Source organism: Scylla paramamosain, chromosome 17, assembly GCF_035594125.1.
Source record: "Scylla paramamosain isolate STU-SP2022 chromosome 17, ASM3559412v1, whole genome shotgun sequence".
Taxonomy (NCBI): domain Eukaryota; kingdom Metazoa; phylum Arthropoda; class Malacostraca; order Decapoda; family Portunidae; genus Scylla; species Scylla paramamosain.
In genome coordinates, this window is record NC_087167.1 from 5,980,001 (window position 1) to 6,000,000 (window position 20,000).

Genomic DNA, 20,000 nt, shown 5'->3' on the forward strand with positions numbered 1-20,000 from the left:
ATTTTAAGTCTATAAATCTCCATAAGTCGAATGGAAATTAATATATTGATCGATGAATTGCTTTGTGTGTAGACCTCCGCCGAGACCAGGAGGAGCTGGGGATATGGTGTTGTCGAGGTTGTTGTCAGATACTGTTTTTGGCTTCGTCTAAAGTATCTTGTTCATGACACCACTGTTCTGGGAAACTGTACACGGCAGCCACTTGTCACACTTCAGCGAGCCGTCCTCACTTCACTGCACTTCGGGAAACATGGTGGTCTGCACTCGGAATGCCTTCTTAGAAACTGGTACAGGTTTGGAATAGCGTCCTGAGTTCCATGTAAAGTCCCGCTGCTCTTTTATCGCGGCCGTGCAACTCAGAATTACCCCCGTGCCCTTGTGTGACCCTCGTTATATCCCTCGTGTGTGGGAGGACAATGGTCGGCCGGACTTATAAAAGAAGACTCATAATATAAATGACACCTCCTGTACACCTGGCCGCTTCGATAGCAGGGTGTATCAGTACCAGGCACGTCTGAACCATTCGCAAAATATAGGTAGTGTCGCCTTGTATCGAGTCCCACGGCAGCAAGAGGAGAAAGGCGCCCTCATCCCGTGCCACCCGCCAGCCCGTGAGGCAGCCAGGTCTCGCGGAGTCTGGGCCGGTGAGCGCCACAGGTGGGAGGTGCGTGGTGTGGTCGTGGGAACCAGCACAGAGAGAATATTATCCCGACACCAGACTGAGGAAATTAATTAGCGGTCCTGGTTATAATTCCCAGTCTGTTGTAATAACTCACACCCACACGAGAAGCAATATGCATACCTATTACGGGGCTCATAACACCTGCTGCCATTACACTAAATGAGACAGGTAATCATATAGTTCCCATTTCTTGTTTAGGTAGAAAATTTATAAGCGCTTAAACAAATGACAAATGCTCAAAAAAAAAAAAAAAAAAATTCGGAAAATGGCTGCCCGGGGAGTCTCTGAACGTGATTGGAGATGAGATGGGAAGGAGCCTGGATGGATAGGGAAGGCGAGGGCAGCGTGACGGAGCGAGGAGCAGACAGGACGTGAATGCGTGTAATATTTCATCTTGTCGACTCAAGTCAGATTGCACCATTCCCCATGCACGTGGCGGAGGCAGGTAACGTGATGAGGTGTGTGGCTCGGGGCGTGTGGCATAGAGAGAGAGAGAGAGAGAGAGAGAGAGAGAGAGAGAGAGAGAGAGAGAGAGAGAGAGAGAGAGAGAGAGAGAGAGAGAGAGAGCTGATATAAACAAATTTGTATACACTGATGAACATAAAACATGGAGGAGGCTTTTGTCGTATGAAGAAGCAAAGGTTGTCACTGAACACAAGGTAGAATAAAATATGAAGATGAAATTAGTGACAAAGAGAAGGATATGCATAATAATAATAACAATAATGACGATGAGAAGGAAGAGAACTAAAAGGAGACAGAGAAACGAAGACTACAGATTGAAAGCACTACATTACAACCAGCAAGAGATCATGACACAAATAAAAACTAGGAATGAAAACTTCTCTACAACCAATCAGAGAGAGAGAGAGAGAGAGAGAGAGAGAGAGAGAGAGAGAGAGAGAGAGAGAGAGAGAGAGAGAGAGAATGTCACAAATATAAACGGGAAATGAAAACTAAAAGCACTTTCATTACAGCTAACCAGAAAGAGATTATGACAGACGACTCCCGCAAATCTAAACACCCCAACACGGAACGAACAATCCTATATTCTGAAACACTTCCGTCCGCGGGGTTTTTAAGGATCTTTTTACAGTTCTAGTGACAAATTAACAAGATTTCTACATTATTAACAGGAGAAACACTCTTGGGAACCCGGTTAATCATTTCTGTGGCCTTGGAAAATAGTCGTGGTATGAGAGAGAGAGAGAGAGAGAGAGAGAGAGAGAGAGAGAGAGAGAGAGAGAGAGAGAGAGAGAGAGAGAGAGAGAGAGCAAACTGTTTCTGAATACGTATTCTAAAACACTTTGCTCTCTCACCACGACGGTTTTCAAAGGCCACATAAATTATTAGGGTTTCCAAGACTATTTCTCCCGTTCATAATGTAGAAATTTAGTTAATCTCTCACTAAAACCATAAAAAAAACCTGTGTAATCTCGACTGGAGCCTTTAGAAAGTAGTGGAGTTGCGGTGCAGAAGTGTTTTAGGATATGGTCCAATGGCACGTCGAGGCCACGGAGACTCAAGAAAAAAAAAGTCCCCTTCACCCACTGCTGTAATCTAAAGCTTACACTAATCAGAGGTGAGATAAAGCAAGGAGGTGTCGTGAGTTTGCCGTTAGTTTCCACCTCGGGGCGTATATGAAGACGCTAAATTTAAAACAAAAAGTGCGCGGCCTTCTGCTCTCCCATTTGAAAGTGAAGATCGCGGAAGTTTACCAATAAATTCGCAGCTGGGAGCAATTGAAGAAGTTCTGCCCACGAGCGAGGGAAGGGAAGAGAAGAGGAGGAGGAGTCAGTGGCGAGAAACAGGATAGGAGGAGAGGAAAAGCAGGATTGGGAGGAGCAGGAGGGAATCTTCGTTATTGACCAGTGATAATAATAGTAATCGATGAGGGTGATAATAATAGTAATCGATGAGAGAGAGAGAGAGAGAGAGAGAGAGAGAGAGAGAGAGAGAGAGAGAGAGAGAGAGAGAGAGAGAGAGAGAGAGAATCACCGACTGCTGCAATTTAGGAAGGTAAACAAGAAAAAAAAATGCTCCTTTGCTTTCTATCTGCTCTCATAATGTTAAACAGACGATCATAGCCACCGTTTACTTAGGAGGGTAAGCGAAGCAAGAGAAGCCAAAATTCAACTTGCCAAAACCAATATGTGCTCCTCTGGTCCTTGAGTTTTCATCGCCTCTCATGATTCTAAGCAAACAATCACAGTCAACATAAGAAGTAATTTGAAAGCTTGTATTTTCGAAAGGTAACCTAGAGAAAACCAAAATTTGAGTTGCCAAAATCGATATGCTCTGGCCATTGGCTTTTTATCTCTCTCAGGAGTCTAAGCAGACGATCATATTCACTTGGGAATTTTGAAAGCTTGTAAATTCGGAAGGTAAACCTGAGAAAAAACAAAATTCAACTTGCTAAAACCGATATGTTTTGCTCCATGTTTTGCGCTTTTTCTATCCTCTCATGATGCAAACCAGACGACACAGCTGTGAGTCAGAGGAACACCACCATGACCAACCCAAGTAACGGCGCCAAGAGTTGAAATTGTGTTAGTATAGACTGACGGGGAATTACTAGATGGTCAGCAGTGTCTTATTGTGTTAGGGTCTGGTAATCTTGTAGCAGGTAATGAAAAAAAAAAGTTGATGTGAGTAATGTAATGATGAATGTGGAGATGCGTACATGGCTGGAAGGAAAAGAGGAAAAGGAGAAAAAATGTGGATTGATTGTGTAAATGAAGATATATGGACGAATTTGTAAGAGGAGGAATGCTAATTGTAAAAGAAGTCAATGAGGGAAGGTATTCAAGGGAAGTTGGAAAGCTGAAGACGAAAGGAGACTGATGAAAAGTTGCAGAAAATGTTGTAGAATGTAAACCACCGCCCAGTTGTTTAAATAGTTTTTTTATGATTGTATATTTTATTGTGTACGTGTGAAGGAGGGTGGCACGAAGACACAGACGAAAAAAAGAAAAAGAGGCATATTTTACGCTGGCAGGAGAAGTTATTCAGCACAGGGTTAGAATCCGTGGAATTATATACGGTTACATATTAAGATTTCTTCAGGAGTGTAGCAAGGCGGCCATTAAAGGTAATATGTTGAAAATTATGGCCCGCAGCAGTACAGTCATTACCGCACAGACTTAATGAGACTTAGTGTTAATATTAAACGGCCTAAATACTTAATGTTATGTATTATATAACCATGAAGGACTTGGGGATGTAAATTGTACAGGTTTCCCTCAAGGATTTGATGGTTTATATAAATATTGTGATATATTTAGATTTTCTCAGGGATTTAAGGCTTACGTGAAACAGAATTATTCCGAGGGACTTACTACATTATTTGACTATCCTTCAGTATACGAGTGTGAATATCCTTAAGGATTTCTTGTTCACTTCTTGACAGAACTCCCCCAAGGACTGAATGCATTATAAGAATATCCTGCGACATAAATATCCTTAAGGACTTCAGGTTTATGAAGCCCGAAATTATCCTTCAGGTCTTCTTAAATTATAAAAAATATCCTGAAGGACTTCGTATTTCACACCGTTAAGCGTCCTCGCCCCACCACCTGGATAACACTCGCCGGGGCTGTGGTGCTGCAGTGTTGCTTGCTCAACATTGACTGCTATGGATTCTCCTTAAACTAAACATTCCTGATGCAAGTTCGGAGTCTGATTCTCCAAGGTACCACTCACAGCAAAATGAATAAGTGATCGTGTAGCTGAAACCGTAAAGCATCTAAGTATCATCCAGCTTTACTTGAATAACAGGTGTCATACTGTCATTAGCAGTCATTCTTCACTTTTAACGTACAGGTTTTAGAGAACGAATATTTCGAGGGGTTGACGCCACCTGGTGCCAGACGAAGTATTGATGGCTTCCCCTTGCCTCACAACCCTTGCCACCAGAGTATAACCGCTGGATCGCTCCCTGTTAAAGAAGACCGTTATAGACAAAGTAGTAGAATACCTCACAGAAGTTTATATGTCCATCATTTTTCGTGTTACTTGAGAACTCAGGGTGTCTCTCGTGCCAGCTGTCGTGATGGGTGCAGGGACAGACCAGGGGCAGGGGCAGGGACAGGGGCAGAGGAAGGGCAAGGGACGCCACAGGTGTTGAGAAGGTTACGTGTGTAGTTTGGGCAATGTTCCCGCACTGCTGGAGGCGCTGCGATGGCGATGTAGACACTGGGCAGCGTCAGGTGGCCGCCTCCCAGCTGATGGCACCATCTGGAGGCGTGAGGATGTGCCGGGACTTCATGAACCTCTGGCACGAGTGAGACTGGGAACCCGAGTAACCTCAGACCCAAAAGCGTGAAGGTTTGAGACTGTATGAAACTCAGCATTGGAAATATAAAGGTTTGAGAAGACTATAAGATTATATTAAATTTGGCCCTGGGATTGTGAAGGTCTGAGTAGAATTAAGGAAATATGAAAGTCTGCAAGGATTTTATTATTTTTAACTTTAGAAGCATGAAGGTTCGGAAAAACTGTGTGAACCATAGACCTACAGTATGAAAATTTGAGAGGGTTTTATGAATCTCAGACTAGGAAGTGGAAAGACGTGCCAGGACTTTATAAACCTTGGGGCTGGAGGCGTGAAGGTTTGAGAGGACACCAGTGAACCTCGGAAGTGGGACGGTTTGTGTGAACTTGTGAACGTCAGATTTGGAAGTGTAAAGATTTGGAGGAGCTGAGAACTTTAGAGCTGAAAGTATGGAGGTTTTGGGAGGACTTTATCAACAGCAAAGATAGAAGAATGAAACTTTCAGGAACTTCATGAACCTGAAAGCTGAAATTGTGGAGGTACAAGAGAACTTTATGAAACTTAGCTGAAAGTGTGAACGTTTGAGTGAACTAATGAATTTGTGATGGAGATATAAATGCTTAAGAGAAATTTATGAACCTTAGCAGAAAGTATGAAGGTTTAAGAGAACTTTATGAATCTTGGCTGAAAATATGAAGGTTTATGCTAACTCTATGAACTTAAGCAGGAAATATGAAAGTTGAAAAGAACCTTGTGAACCTTATCTGGAAGTATGAAGGTTAAAACAAACTTATGAACCTTTAAGCTAAATTTCTGCATGTTTAATAAAACTTTACGAATCCCAACATGAGTGATAGTGGGAACCTAACATGAAAGCAGTGAGGAATGTAGTTTTGACAGTGAGTGTGCTTAACCCTTACACTGCTATGATCACTCATTAACATCCAGAAGTGTGAAAAAAAAAGTTTGCAAGGACATAGATAAATGAGAGAAACTAAGTTAATTTCGTTTCTTCAAGGCTAGAGAAATATTTGATAAGAGACAAGTAGAACAATAAGGGTCCATAGATTTACTGATAATCACATGGAAAAAAAAATGCCCTACAGTGAAAGGGTTAAAGATGCCAGATACAAGTAACAAAACAGTCGTGGCGTTGGTCTTCACTTCCACTTCGACTAGTTAAAAAAAATATTCCACACTCATCCACCTAAGTACGCAAAGACAAGCTGATGGATGACAAGATACTGATATGAACTTTGTGATAGAAACGCGGCGTGTGATACAGTAGAGGCATTGAAAAGTCTCTCTCTCTCTCTCTCTCTCTCTCTCTCTCTCTCTCTCTCTCTCTCTCTCTCTCTCTCTCTCTCTCTCTCTCTCTCTCTCTCTCTCTCTCTCTCTCTCTCTCTCTCTCTCTCTCTCTCTCTCTCTCTCTCTCTCTCTCTCTCTCTCTCTCTCTCTCTCTCTCTCTCTCATCAAATACCCAAGTCTCTGCTTCACGTTGGCCTTTTCTCTGCCATTCTTTGCTCCTCTCCCTCCATCTTCCCTCCATCTTCCCTCCATCTTCCCTCCATCTCCCTCCCTCTCTCCCTCCCTCCCTCCCACTCTCACGCATCTCTTCCTCTCCCACCCACATCAAAGCCTGTTCTTATCACATCTGCATAACCACATTAGGAGCTGCAGGAGGAGGCGAGGGGAGAGAGAGAGAGAGAGAGAGAGAGAGAGAGAGAGAGAGAGAGAGAGAGAGAGAGAGAGAGAGAGAGAGAGAGGGGGGGGACATAAGGGAAGGAGAGCAGGAAATCATTGACTGGTTTAAAATAGATTCGCAGACAAGGTTCCCTCCAGCATGTCTTGTAAGAAGGTGCTGAGTCATGTTCCTTGACGGTGTGTCGATCGGTGTGGCACTTAAATAGGGTGATTGTGTGTGTGTGTGTGTTTGTGTGTTTGTGTCTGTGTGTGGTTGTCATCCGTCTGTTTTTGCGGTTGTGTGGCGTGCTTTGTGCCTTAGTCATGCAGTAAGTTATTTGTGTTTTTCTTGCGGGTTTTGTGAGTGTATTTGTTCGTCTGTCAGTTTGTTGTGTGTTTGTTGTTTTTTTGTTTGTTTTGTTTTGACAGTTTCTTGTGCCGTGGTAGCTTTTTTTTTTTTCTTTTCTCAGTCAGTCCTTCAGTCTGTGTGCATTATTTTTATCCTATTATTTTTGACACTGCCCTTGGGAAGTTAAGTTTGCTTCTTTCTCAGGCAATCAATCAGTTTGACATTCTGTTTGCTGATGTTTCTGATTTTCATTTTGATTAGATTTTCTAGTGCAGTTCAGACGTCTTTCTCTTCCATTAAATCATTGAGTCAATGTCAGGGAGAGATGATCGCTGAGTCACTGTGTAATGACAGGATGACGCATAATAATGGTGTTCTTTCAATCAGTCCGTCAAGGAAGAAATCAGAGAGATATTTCCTGTCAGTCATCGATACGGTTCGTAGGCCAGCAAGCTTCCTCATCACTTCCCTCTGAAAGTCTCAGTTTCTGCCTGTGCACCACTTAAACATTATGGCAGCTGAGATGTTTCCTTCATGCATAATATAGGAAGGAAATAAAAACTTAACACAGGGCTTAATAATCTTATCCTAAACTGTGCTCGAAGAATGTTCACCTCCCTTCCATCGGTGTATTAGAGGGCACATGACTGGGAGCGTGAAGGCGCAGGAGAAGGGAGCTGGCTACACTGTTCCCTGTGCCGGGGCCTGGGAAGGGTGGCGCTACCAGCCATGCGCCGACACACTTCTTCCCTAACGAAGCACGTGTAAGACGCAGCGGAAACCTGTGTTTAGAAAGTACCATAAACCAATTTTTCCCTGACACACACACACACACACACACACACACACACACACACACACACACACACACACACACACACACACACACACACACACACACACACACACACACACACACATAAATAAATAAATAAATAAATAAATAAATAAATAAATAAATAAATAAAAAAAAAAAGGCTTCACAATCTTTCCCAGACGCAGGTTTCCCCGCGCAGTAATCTGACGAGTGTGTTGCGCCCCTAAAGATTCCCAGAGTACTCCCGAGGGTACGCCGCCTTGATGGCCCCAGAACCTCTGACTTATTCACGCTGACAACAAGATCAATAGTGTGTGTGTGTGTGTGTGTGTGTGTGTGTGTGTGTGTGTGTGTGTGTGTGTGTGTGTGTGTGTGTGTTTTGTTTACAGATCACATCGCATTATTTTTTATTGCTTTACTAACTTTATATGTTTTTTTTTAGCTTTTTTTTTTCTTAGGCGGGAAAACGAGAATGTCAAGATGTGGGTTATGGCCGAAATTGGAAAAGTTTGCTCTCTCTCTCTCTCTCTCTCTCTCTCTCTCTCTCTCTCTCTCTCTCTCTCTCTCTCTCTCTCTCTCTCTCTCTCTCTCTCTCTCTCTCTCTCTCTCTCTCTCTCTCTCTCTCTCTCTCTCTCTCTCTCTCTCTCTCTCTCTCTCTCTCTCTCTATTGCGTGACCGGTCCCACGTAAACATCTTGGCCAGTCTAGACACTCCCCAGTCCCTTCAGAAACAGCGTTGGCTCGGAAATTTAGTAGAATTGTCTTTAACTTCCAGAACATCGGCCAGTTATCGTTGCCAACAAGCTTTCATCCTATTATAGTTCGTTGAGGAGAGACAGGACCAGAAAATGAGAGATACAGGCATTTAAAACTGTTATGGCACCGAGTAACCGTGTAAGTTATCTAGGGGAAATAATCGTAGAAAATGGACGGTCGCATTGCTGAATAATTGTGCAGTTTCAAATGTCTACACCTCACATTATCTTTTATTATTTCTCCCCCGCGCACTGTGATGGAATAACTTTTTTACCGATTTTGGGTCATTAATTTTTGGCTCTGTTCTTTAGCCACTGGCACCTAAGTAGGCATTTTTTAAACCTTTTCCTAACCCTTACTAGAGACTTTGCTATATAAAAATAATAATGATAATAATAATGATAAGTGTACTGTAGTGTGGAAATCAAAAGTAATTTCCCACTTTTCCCAGGCCAGCGCTGTGTTTCTAAGTGGGCCTTTTTTCTAAACCTTTTTCGTAGACCTTGTCAGAGACTCCCTTACATAAAAACAACAAAGGTAACTGTACTGTGGTTTGCAAGATAAAATTAAATCTGCTAAGTTTCCCTGGCCAACACTTTTCAAAAGGTTCTGGGACCTTAGTAGGCATTCTCTAAACCTTTTTTGTAGACCTTGCCTGACCTGCATAAAAAAATAACTATCGTGGCTTAGAAGTTAATAGTTATGTTATGTTTTCGAGGCCAGCACTGTTTCCAAAGGTTCTGGGATCAAAGTAGACATTTTTAAACCTTTTTCGTAGATCTTGCTAGACCTCCATAAAAAAAAATTATAACTGTGCTGTAGTTTAGAGGTTACTACTTTATCTTTTAGGTTTTCGAGGCCAGCGCTGTATTTTCAAACCTTCTGGGATCTAAGTTGACATTTTTTAAGTCTTTTTGTAGACCCTTGCCAGACCTGCTTAAGAAAAGATAGCTGCACTGCGGTTTTAGAATTTAATAGTATATCTGTTACGTTTACAAGATCAGCGCTGTTTCCAAGGGGTCTGATGCAGTCTCCCTCCCTCCCTCCCTCCCTCCATGTTGAGTCTGGGATTACATGGCCTGGTTTGTAGGGCGTGTACTCTGAATTATGAATAGATAGTCTTACATAACATTCTCTCTCTCTCTCTCTCTCTCTCTCTCTCTCTCTCTCTCTCTCTCTCTCTCTCTCTCTCTCTCTCTCTCTCTCTCTCTCTCTCTCTCTCTCTCTCTCTCTGAAGTACCCAGAGTTTGAATTATGGATAAGGTTACGTAACACATTGTCTGTCTGTCTGTCCGGCTGCTTGCCTGTCTGTCTGTCTGTCTGTCTGTCTGTCTGTCTGTCTGTCTGTCTGTCTGTCTGTCTGTCTGTCTGTAAGTCTGTATTTATCAATCTTTCTTTTTCCTTTTCCTTTTTCCTTTTTTTTTCTTTCTCTCTCTCTCTCTCTCTCTCTCTCTCTCTCTCTCTCTCTCTCTCTCTCTCTCTCTCTCTCTCTCTCTCTCTCTCTCTCTCTCTCTCTCTCTCTCTCTCTCTCTCTCTCTCTCTCTCTCTCTCTCTCTCTCTCTCTCTCTCAATTTCCCAAGGAGATGACTGATCACCGCTCGTTTTCTATTTCCAGTTTATGAACGAGAAGATTGGCGGCGTGGAAGGAACCAAACTCGACCATGACTTCTTCGAGATGGAGGCTGTGAGTACCGACCCCCTGCTGTCTGTTGCCACCTTCTCCTGTTGCCTCTCACCTCACCTCCCTGTCTGCCACGTCACCTTTTACTCTCTCATTTCTGACTTCTAATGCGGAAACTGTGACCCTTTACTTGTCACCTGTCACCTTTACCCTTTTATTTCTTTTCCCTGCTGTGACATGTAGCTAGCAATTCACCTGTGATTCGTGTATACCTTGTCACTTGTTTGCTAGTTTTTGTTTCTAATTTCTGACTTGTAACATGTTCAGTGGGCTTTTTTTTTTTTTTTTTTTTGAGTGGGTCATTTTTATAGTTTTTGTTGCTGTAGGTCAGTGTCCTTTTTAACTATGAAAACAAAACAAAGGAAAATAAAGCTGCGTGATTTTTTTTTTTTTTTGACTCCTTCGTAAATGTTAGCTGTTTTCACCATTTTTTTTTTTTAGTTTTATATCTGTAGTGTTGATCATTATCTCTCCCATCTCGATTACGTGCAGCCTTCCATTTCTGAAACCTATCTGTGAATCATTGCCGGTCACTTTTTTTTTTACCTTTCAACTTTCATTTCAAATTTGCAACATGTAAAATAAACCAACTTTTTATCTTTTGCCTGTCTCTTTCTATTTATAAGAAAAAAAAGTGCTAGCAAGGAACTACAGGCAGTTTAGAAAGGTAGGGTTCTCATGCGCTTGGTTAATTTAAATTCTGGAGATGTCTTGATGGTCAGTTTTTAAGGTAGGGAAGAGAAGTGAGCGAAAAGAAGAAGAAGAAGAAGAAAAAAAGAAAGTCAGGCATAGAGTTTTAGAGGTGACCTGCCACATTTAGCCTTGCACGTCTGATTTATGATTTACAGACACTAACTTTTGACTTGTTATTGGATCATATGAGGATCTTGTTAAATGACCTGTGCCGCTGCCTTTTATGTTTTTACTTTTTCCTTATTATATTCTATTTATTTATTTTTCTCAGCGGGACATTTCTTATTAACCTACCTGCAATGTGTTACCTGGAATGTACTTTGTTAGATCTTATCATCCCTTCACCTTGTTCTTTTTATTTATTTATTATTTTTTTATTTGTTCATACATTTCTCCTTTACTTTATAATTTCCATTTTTTTAAATTCTTGTATTCTCACGTGTAATATGTACACTCTCCATACACATTTTTCGTCTAAAACCTGTACATGTGTGATTTTCCGTGGTCAAAATTGTATATATATATTTATGACATATGCAGCTATTCTCTCTCTCTCTCTCTCTCTCTCTCTCTCTCTCTCTCTCTCTCTCTCTCTCTCTCTCTCTCTCTCTCTCTCTCTCTCTCTCTCTCTCTCTCTTCCGGGCTCTCTTTCGTGACCTTTGGGAAACGTGATCTATCAGACTGAAGAATCGCTGACTGCTTTGTGTGTGTGTGTGTGTGTGTGTGTGTGTGTGTGTGTGTGTGTGTGTGTGTGTGTGTGTGTGTGTGTGTGTGTGTGTGTGGAATATAATTGATCGGTCTATTTCAATCCTGCTCCCTTTTGAAGTTAGTCTGGATAACGCGGAGTGAGACTAGTAGACAAGTTTATGTCCATGCATGCATACATACATACATACATGCATCATATATACATTCATACATACATAAATATGCATATATGAACACGCATATGCACAGAATTACCATTTAGGGAAAGGAAAGGCGGGAAGGCACCGTATTTTGCTTTTCTCGATGTTGTTGTTGTTATCGTTTTTGTTGTTGTTCCTCCTGATTTTTTTTTAAGATCACCACTTTGTTATTTCTATTGTAATCTTTTATCCTTCCTACTTTTTTTTATATCATTAACATTTTAGTATTTCTCACATGGTGTAAATTCATCTAGTCAGTCATATTACGTAATATTCACCACTAGGAGACTTATCCAGACTGCCAGATTGGTGCTTAGGTTGGTTGAGCGGGAGGCAAATAATTAGGATGGTAGTAGATTGATAGGTTAGGGTGGAGTAAGGCCGTTAGGTAGGCAGGAAGACTGTTAGCAAGTAGTTAAATAGATTGGGAAGTAGAAAGGCTGGTAGTTATGTTGATAGTTTGCAAGTTAGATTGGTAGTAGGCAGATTAAGAAGAAGGAAGACTGGTACGCAAATTGGAAGATTAATTGGTAATACAAATATATAGGTAGATAGGGTAGACTGGTTGCTTTGGAGTTAGGAAAGCTGAGAGGTTGGTATATAAGAAAGCTGGGAGTTAGGAGTGCTGGTAACATAAAGGTAGGTTGACAGAGAGGCTGATAAGTAAACAGGTAGCTTGGTAGGACACCACAGTGTAGATAGCAATGGAGGACGTGTTTACAAATGACTTGGTGAGTGGTTCCGGTGCAGGGCGTCCCCACTGACACCCTTGACCTAATGACTCCGCCTAATGACCGGACCCAGTGCCCGTGACCGCCTTCCGCTTACCTGGTGACCGACCCAGAGCACGGCGGCCTAGTGAGCTGGAATCTGAACTGCCGACCTGCTAACTTGACCTTGCCATCTGGTGACCTGAAGACGTCTTTACTGGCTCATGTGGTGATCGTTATTTCAGTAAGTTGGCTGGGAAGTGACAGTATAGTGACATAGTGAAATGATAGTGTAATGACCTCGTGAAGTGATAATATGGTGAGCTGAAGTGACCTATAGTGACCTGGTGAAGTGATGATATGGTGACCTGGTGAAGTGATGATATGGTGACCTGGTGAAATGACAGTATAACGACTCCTTATAGTGACCTGGTGACCATCAGAGCGACTGTTTATTGTGACCCGGTGACATGTCTTTGACCCTCAGAGTGACAACATTTTGATCTAGTACCCTGCCCGTGAAGTGACTCATTGTGACACTTGATATGGAGTGACTCAGCATAGTGATCTCGTGACCTGAACTGACTCAACATGACCTGGTGAGCTAAAGTGACCCAAGATGGTGACCTGGCAACCTAAAGTGACCTAGTAAACTGTGACATTGCCTGCTCATTGGGTGACTCAGAATAGTGACACTAGGATCCCAAAAAATTGCCTTAGCAGTGACCTGGTGATCTGGTGACCTCTTTCCGCAGTGACCTGTGACCCATCGTCTCCCCGCCTACGGAAACGTTTCAAGTAACAGTTTCCTCTTATCTCACTTTATCTCCTTTCCCTTCGGCAGGCTCTCCTCTCTCTCTCTCTCTCTCTCTCTCTCTCTCTCTCTCTCTCTCTCTCTCTCTCTCTCTCTCTCTCTCTCTCTCTCTCTCTCTCTCTCTCTCTCTCTCTCTCTCCTTCCGTTCCTAATTTTTTTCTCATTCAAACATTTCCTCTTTTATTCTTCTGATGTCGTCCCATTACCCTCTCTCTCTCTCTCTCTCTCTCTCTCTCTCTCTCTCTCTCTCTCTCTCTCTCTCTCTCTCTCTCTCTCTCTCTCTCTCTCTCTCTCTCTCTCTCTCTCTCTCTACTTTTCTCGAATAGCTGTCTTAATGGAGCAGAGAGAGAGAGAGAGAGAGAGAGAGAGAGAGAGAGAGAGAGAGAGAGAGAGAGAGAGAGAGAGAGAGAGAGAGAGAGAGAGATGCTGAAGCCGGAAGTAGGTCACGTGAGATGGGAGGGAGGGAGGGAGGGGGTAAAATGGAGGGAGGGAAAGAAAGGAAGGAAGGGAGGGAGGGAGGGAGGGATGGAGGAGATCGTGTCATACAACCAGAGAGAGAGAGAGAGAGAGAGAGAGAGAGAGAGAGAGAGAGAGAGAGAGAGAGAGAGAGAGAGAGAGAGAGAGGAAGAAGGCTGATATACAGACAGGAATAGTGAGAAGGGACTAGGAAGCATGAGAGAAAGGAAAAAAAATGGAGGAGGAGGAAAAGAAAGAAGGAAAAACTGAACTCTGACATTTATCCCGTGTGTTTGAATGCGGCACTGATGGGAGAGAAGCAGGGTCGGGAGAGGGAGGAGAGGAGGGGATGCGTGGGCGGAGAGAGAGAGAGAGAGAGAGAGAGAGAGAGAGAGAGAGAGAGAGAGAGAGAGAGAGAGAGAGAGAGAGAGAGAGAGAGAGAGAGAGAGAGAGAGAGAACGTGGGCGTGAGGGGGAAGAGGAGCGTGGGAGTCGAGGGGGGAAGGTAGAGAGTTTGTGAAGAGGGAGCCGCGGAGAATTGGGACAGAGAGAGAGAGAGAGAGAGAGAGAGAGAGAGAGAGAGAGAGAGAGAGAGAGAGAGAGAGAGAGAGAGAGAGAGAGAGAGAGAGAGACGGGCCATCATCTTTAAGAGTAACTTTTGGAGTGTTTCTTTCTTCTTCTTTTCATTCCCTTCCTTCTTTTCTCCTTCATCGTTTCTCCTTGTTCATCTTCTGCATCTTCTGCTCTTCCGGTTCGTCTTTCTTCATTTCCTTTCTTCTCCAACTCTTCCTCCTTCTCCTGTTTCTCCTCCTCTTTTGTATTCCTCCTTCTCCTCCTCCTCCTCCTTTGTATTCTTCCTCCTTCTTCTGTTTCTCCTCCTCCTTTGTATTCCTCTTCCTCCTCCTCCTCCTCCTCCTCCTCCTCCTCCTCCTCCTCCTCCTTTTTCGTTGTCGTCATTTCCGTTGTTATTATTATTATTATTATTATTATTATTATTATTATTATTATTATTATTATTATTATTATCCCCATCACCACCACCACCACCACCACCACCATCATCATCATCATCATCATCATCATCATCATCATCATCATCATCATCATCACTATCACCATCATTATTACGACCAGCAAACAATCAGTATCATCATTAGCATCACTGTTATTGCTTCGCGGGTGATTGACTGAAGTGTTATTGAGATGAGGTGAGGGAGGGGTCTGTTTGAGAGAGAGAGAGAGAGAGAGAGAGAGAGAGAGAGAGAGAGAGAGAGAGGGAGAGAGGGAGAGGGGACAAAGACGCGTAGCCTTTGTCCCGTTCGGCTCATCAGCGTGGACCAGGCGTCGCTGATGGAACATGCAGACAACACATAGGGACATCGAGTGCTCATTCCTGCCATTCACTCACTCACGACACACGCACACACACACACACACACACACACACACATTGATACAGGTACAGATGCTGCTGATCGTGTGTGTGTGTGTGTGTGTGTGTGTGTGTGTGTGTGTGTGTGTGTGTGTGTGTGTGTGTGATGTAAGGATGAAGAAGATTAGGTAACTTCTTTGAGATCATGTGCGCGGGTCAGGAGGAGGAGAAGGAGGAGGAGAAGAAGAAGAAGAAGAAGAAGAAGAAGAAGAAGAAGAAGAAGAAGAAGAAGAAGAAGAAGAAGAAGAAGAAGGAGTATAGAAGAGAGCAGAAGGAGAAGGAGGTAAAAGGAGATGATGGAGGTGAAGGAGAAGCAAGAGGAGGAGGAAGGAGGAGGAGGAGAAGGAAGAGGAGGAAGAGAAGGATGGGGAAAAAGAGTGAGAGAGAAAAGATATAAATGAGATGAAGGAAACATATATCTGGTGAAAATAAAATAGAGGGAAGTAAAGCGAAGAATGAAGAGAAAAACATGTCAGGGAAGAGAAATGGAAGGTGGAGATGGAGGGGAAAGGAGGGGGGAAGAGGGAGAGTGACTAGAATCAGATGGAGAGGGCGGGAGAAGAGAACGAATGAGGATGAGGAAGAGGCGGAGGAAATAGAAGAGGGAAGTGACTGAGAAGATCTATACCACTACTTCATTGGGTAGTGAAACGTGGCATGCTGGCACCGTAGACTGTGGCGCCGCGCTGCTGCTGCTGCTGCTGTTTCTGTCCGGGGCCCCTCTCGCCTGACTCACACGCTCCCTCGCACCCTCTTTGCCGCTCTTCCTCCTTCCTTCCTTCTTCCTTCTTATCATTTTTTTCGTCTTCCCGCCTTCCGTGTTTGCTATCGTCTTCCCTTTTCTCTTTTTGCTTACGTTTTCTTCAGTTTCTCGCACAAGCACGCGTGATGAGGTGCAGTTCCTGGCCGGCTCTGTCATTAGGTGGCGTCGTAATGGTGAAAACGCCCCCCAGTGAGGGTCGATTCACGCCGCAGAGAAAACTTTGTAAATATTGTGAGGGGATTTGCGCTTCTCCTCCTCCTCCTCCTCCTCCTCCTCCTCCTCTTCTTCTTCTTCCTCAGCCAGCACCACCATCACCATCTCCTCTACTTCTTCCTGCTCTTTCTCCTTTCCTTCCTATCTCCTTCTATCACCACCGCTACTGTTGCTATCACATTACTTCAACCACCACCACCACCACCACCACCACCACCACCACCACCACCACCACCACCACCACCACCAGAACCGCCGCCGCCGCCTCTCACAGTCTGGAGTGTTATGGCTTGTATTCTCTTCCGCCTTCCTCGTGACTACCACCATCACTCACTGGACACACACACACACACACAAAAAAAAAAAAAAAAAAAAAAAACACCAGTAAATCATCTTCTTTCTTCTTTTGTTCCTCCTCTTCTTCTTGGTCCTCCTCTTCCATCAGTACCAACGCAATCAACAACAACAACAACAACAACAACAACATCAACAACATCAACATCAACTACAATAACTAAAATCATCAAAGGGACTAATGCTTTACGTCCCCACTCCTCCTCCTCCTCCTCCTCCTCCTCCTCCTCCTCCTCCTCCTCCTCCTCCTCCTCCTCCACTTTTTACCTTTGCCTTCTTCTTCTTCTTCTTCTTCTTCTTCTTCTTCTTCTTCTTCTTCTTCTTCTTCTTCTTCTTCTCCTCTCTTTCCACTACACTTACAACATGTCTATTTTCCTTTACCACCACCACCACCACCACCACCACCACCACCACCACCACCACCACCACCACCACCGCCGTCCATCGCCGTCATTATTAATTCGTACTCTGGGAAAGTGCTTATGGGCGAGAGAAATCAATGGGCTCAAAGGAGTGAGTGGGAGTGAAATACTGAGACAGAGAGGCAGTATGAGGCTGACTCAGGGCATAGTGTATGGAGGAGGACCGGGAACAAAGGTGCGGGGGGAGGGGGGAAGCTTAGAGAGGTGATAGAGGACAGGCATGGAACGGGACGGCTGTTCTACTTATTCTCGTCTTGGCGTCTTACTCAACTACTTTAAAGGGTTTCCGTGGAATTTAGTGGGATGTTCAAGCGTATTTTTGTGATTTTAGAGTTTAGGATTCATCGCTTCGAAAACACGGGAGAATGTCCGTGTCCTCAAACGTATCTGCATCTTAATTGACCACTTTTAAAAGGTTTGAGTGGGTTGTTCAAGGATGTTTTCATGATTATGGAGTTTAACCAGGATTCTGCACAGACAAATCACTCGTGGAAAGCAGACCTGTCTTCTCTGTGGCCATTGAAAATAGTTCTTATGAGAGCCTAAAACGTTTAAGAATGTGGATTTAACACTACTGGGGCCAAGATTTAGATAGGAGTTTAACAGAGAGCTTAACCAGGATTCTTCACCGACAAAACACCCATGAAAACAAACCCATCATTTGTATAGCCCTTGAAAATAGCTCTTGTGAGAAACTAACACGTTTAAGAATGGGATATAACACTACTAGGACCAAGATTTAGAGAAGGAGTTTAACAGGGACCTTAACCAAGATCTGTGTCACCAAAACATCCATGAATACCAGACATAACATTCTTTTGGCCTTTGAAAATCTTACGAGAGACTAAAACGTTTAAGAATACGGCTTTAATACTGCTACGGGGTAAGATTTAGACAAGGGACAAAATTTACGAGTACACAAGAAAATGGGAGCCTCGGGAGTATGTATATTATGGGGAGGAGGATTGGGGTGAGTGATCATCTTAATAACCATAGGGAGATAGATAGAATGGGGAAGAAAGACCATAAGGGATAAAATAGGGAAGAAGGGCGATAGGGAATAGAATAAGGAAGAAGGACCAAAGGGGATGGATAAAATAGGGAAGGAAGAGGTGGAAATAGAAGTAGATAGAAAAAACAAGCCAGCAATGATTGGGAATAGATGAATAAGAGACAAATAAACAAATAGACTAGGCAAGGTAGAAGAGGATGAGGAGGAGGAGGTGGAAGAGGAATAAATGGAAGGGGATAAGAAACGTTAACTAAGAATAGACAAGTGTAGATAAACAGATAGATGAATAAGGGTGATAAAAAGAACTAGATATACAAACGAAGAATAAAGATTTAGAAATGACAAGACTACGAGGTCGAGGACGAGAATACGAGGACAAGAATACAAGGATGAAAATCGAAGAACGAGGACACGAGAACGAAAATACGAGAATGAGAGTAGAAAATCAGGATTCGAGACCAGGAATGTGAGGACGAGGGTGGAAGGGTAAGAGTAGAAGGACGAATTTGGAATGACAATGACGCAAGAAGGGAAAGTGGACAAGGCTGAGAGAACGAGAACTAAAGGGTAAGGGTACGAGGACGGGAGGGCGGGAGGGCAGGAGGACGAGGACGGGAGGACATGTGGGCTATTAAAGGGATGTCGGTGTTCAGTGGTGTCAGGACTTAGTGAGAGGGAGAGGGAGAGAGGGAGAGGGAGAGGAGAGTGAAATGTTCGGACGGCAGGTGGGTGAAAGTATTGACTCTCTCTCTCTCTCTCTCTCTCTCTCTCTCTCTCTCTCTCTCTCTCTCTCTCTCTCTCTCTCTCTCTCTCTCTCTCTCTCTCTCTCTCTCTCTCTCACCTATGCGGGAGGGAGGTAAGGTATTTCCTTTACATAAATTAATTTTAAAGTTTTATTTGCGTGCTTTCTCTTTCTCTATTCTTTCATATCTCTTTCTTATCTTCCTTTCAATTCTCCAACTAATTTTCGTATATTTAAACCTCCTTCTCCCCCTCCTCCTTCTTCTTCTCCTTCTTCTTCTCTTCCTCCTTTCTAGCAGCTCCTTAAATTAACCAACAAACACACGCACAAACATGTCAAGGAAGGATGCAATTAGTGCGGCGTGGGCGGCAGTGGATGTGGGCGTCTGGTGGTTGAGGAGGAGGAGGAGGAGGAGGAGGAGGAGGAGGAGGAGGAGGAGCCGGGTAGATGTGACGTGGAGGTAAAGGTGACATGTAGTATGTTAAAGGTAAAGGAGAGATGAAGGAGGAGGAGGAGGAGGAGGAGGAGGAGAAGGAGGAGGAGGAGGAGGAAGAGGAGGAGGAGGAGGAAGAGAAGGAAAAGGATAAGGAGGAGCGAAATTAAGGTAGAGGAAAGTGGTTCGTAATGAGGAGAGGGAAGGAGGGAAGGTTTGGAGGAGGGAGAGGAAGATGGAGGTAATGAGTGTGAAGATGCTGCCGAACTGAACAGACGAGAGAGAGAGAGAGAGAGAGAGAGAGAGAGAGAGAGAGAGAGAGAGAGAGAGAGAGAGAGAGAGAGAGAGAGAGAGAGAGAGAATTAAGATCCAAGACACGACGAAAGTTAGTTAAGAATAGAAGATGAATAGATGAGAATAAGGTAAGAAAACACACACACACACACACACACACACACACATTGATGAGGTGAATAAAGTAGGACTGAAAGGAGGAATAAGGTAGATTAGGACGGGGAGTAGGAGGAGGAAGAGGAGGAGTAATAGAAAGAGAAATGGGAGGAGCTGGAGGAAGGGAAGGAAGATGACAGGGAGGGGTAGGAAGGGTAGGAGGTGACGGATTAGGACAGTGAGGCAACAAGGACCAGAGCAGGTGGCAGTGCATCAAAGGAGTAAAAGGGTAATCGCTTCAAGGGACTGGGTACGAAAAATATAAACATCTCAAAGGGGTGGAATGAATGGGAAAATGGAGGTGATGGTAGGGAGGACTGAAAGAAAGAGAACTGACTCGAAGAAACGGGTAGAAAAAA

At 43.7% G+C, this 20,000-nt stretch overlaps 1 protein-coding gene across 1 annotated transcript in view; it reads left to right on the top strand.

Moving 5' to 3' along the window:
- The window catches only part of LOC135108381 (endophilin-A-like), a 124,406-nt gene that overhangs the window by 46,777 nt on the left and 57,629 nt on the right, over positions 1-20,000 (top strand). The window contains exon 3 of the mRNA XM_064019322.1: positions 10,175-10,243. Within this exon, the coding sequence (XP_063875392.1) occupies positions 10,175-10,243 (69 nt within the window). The remainder of the gene's footprint in view (positions 1-10,174; positions 10,244-20,000) is intronic.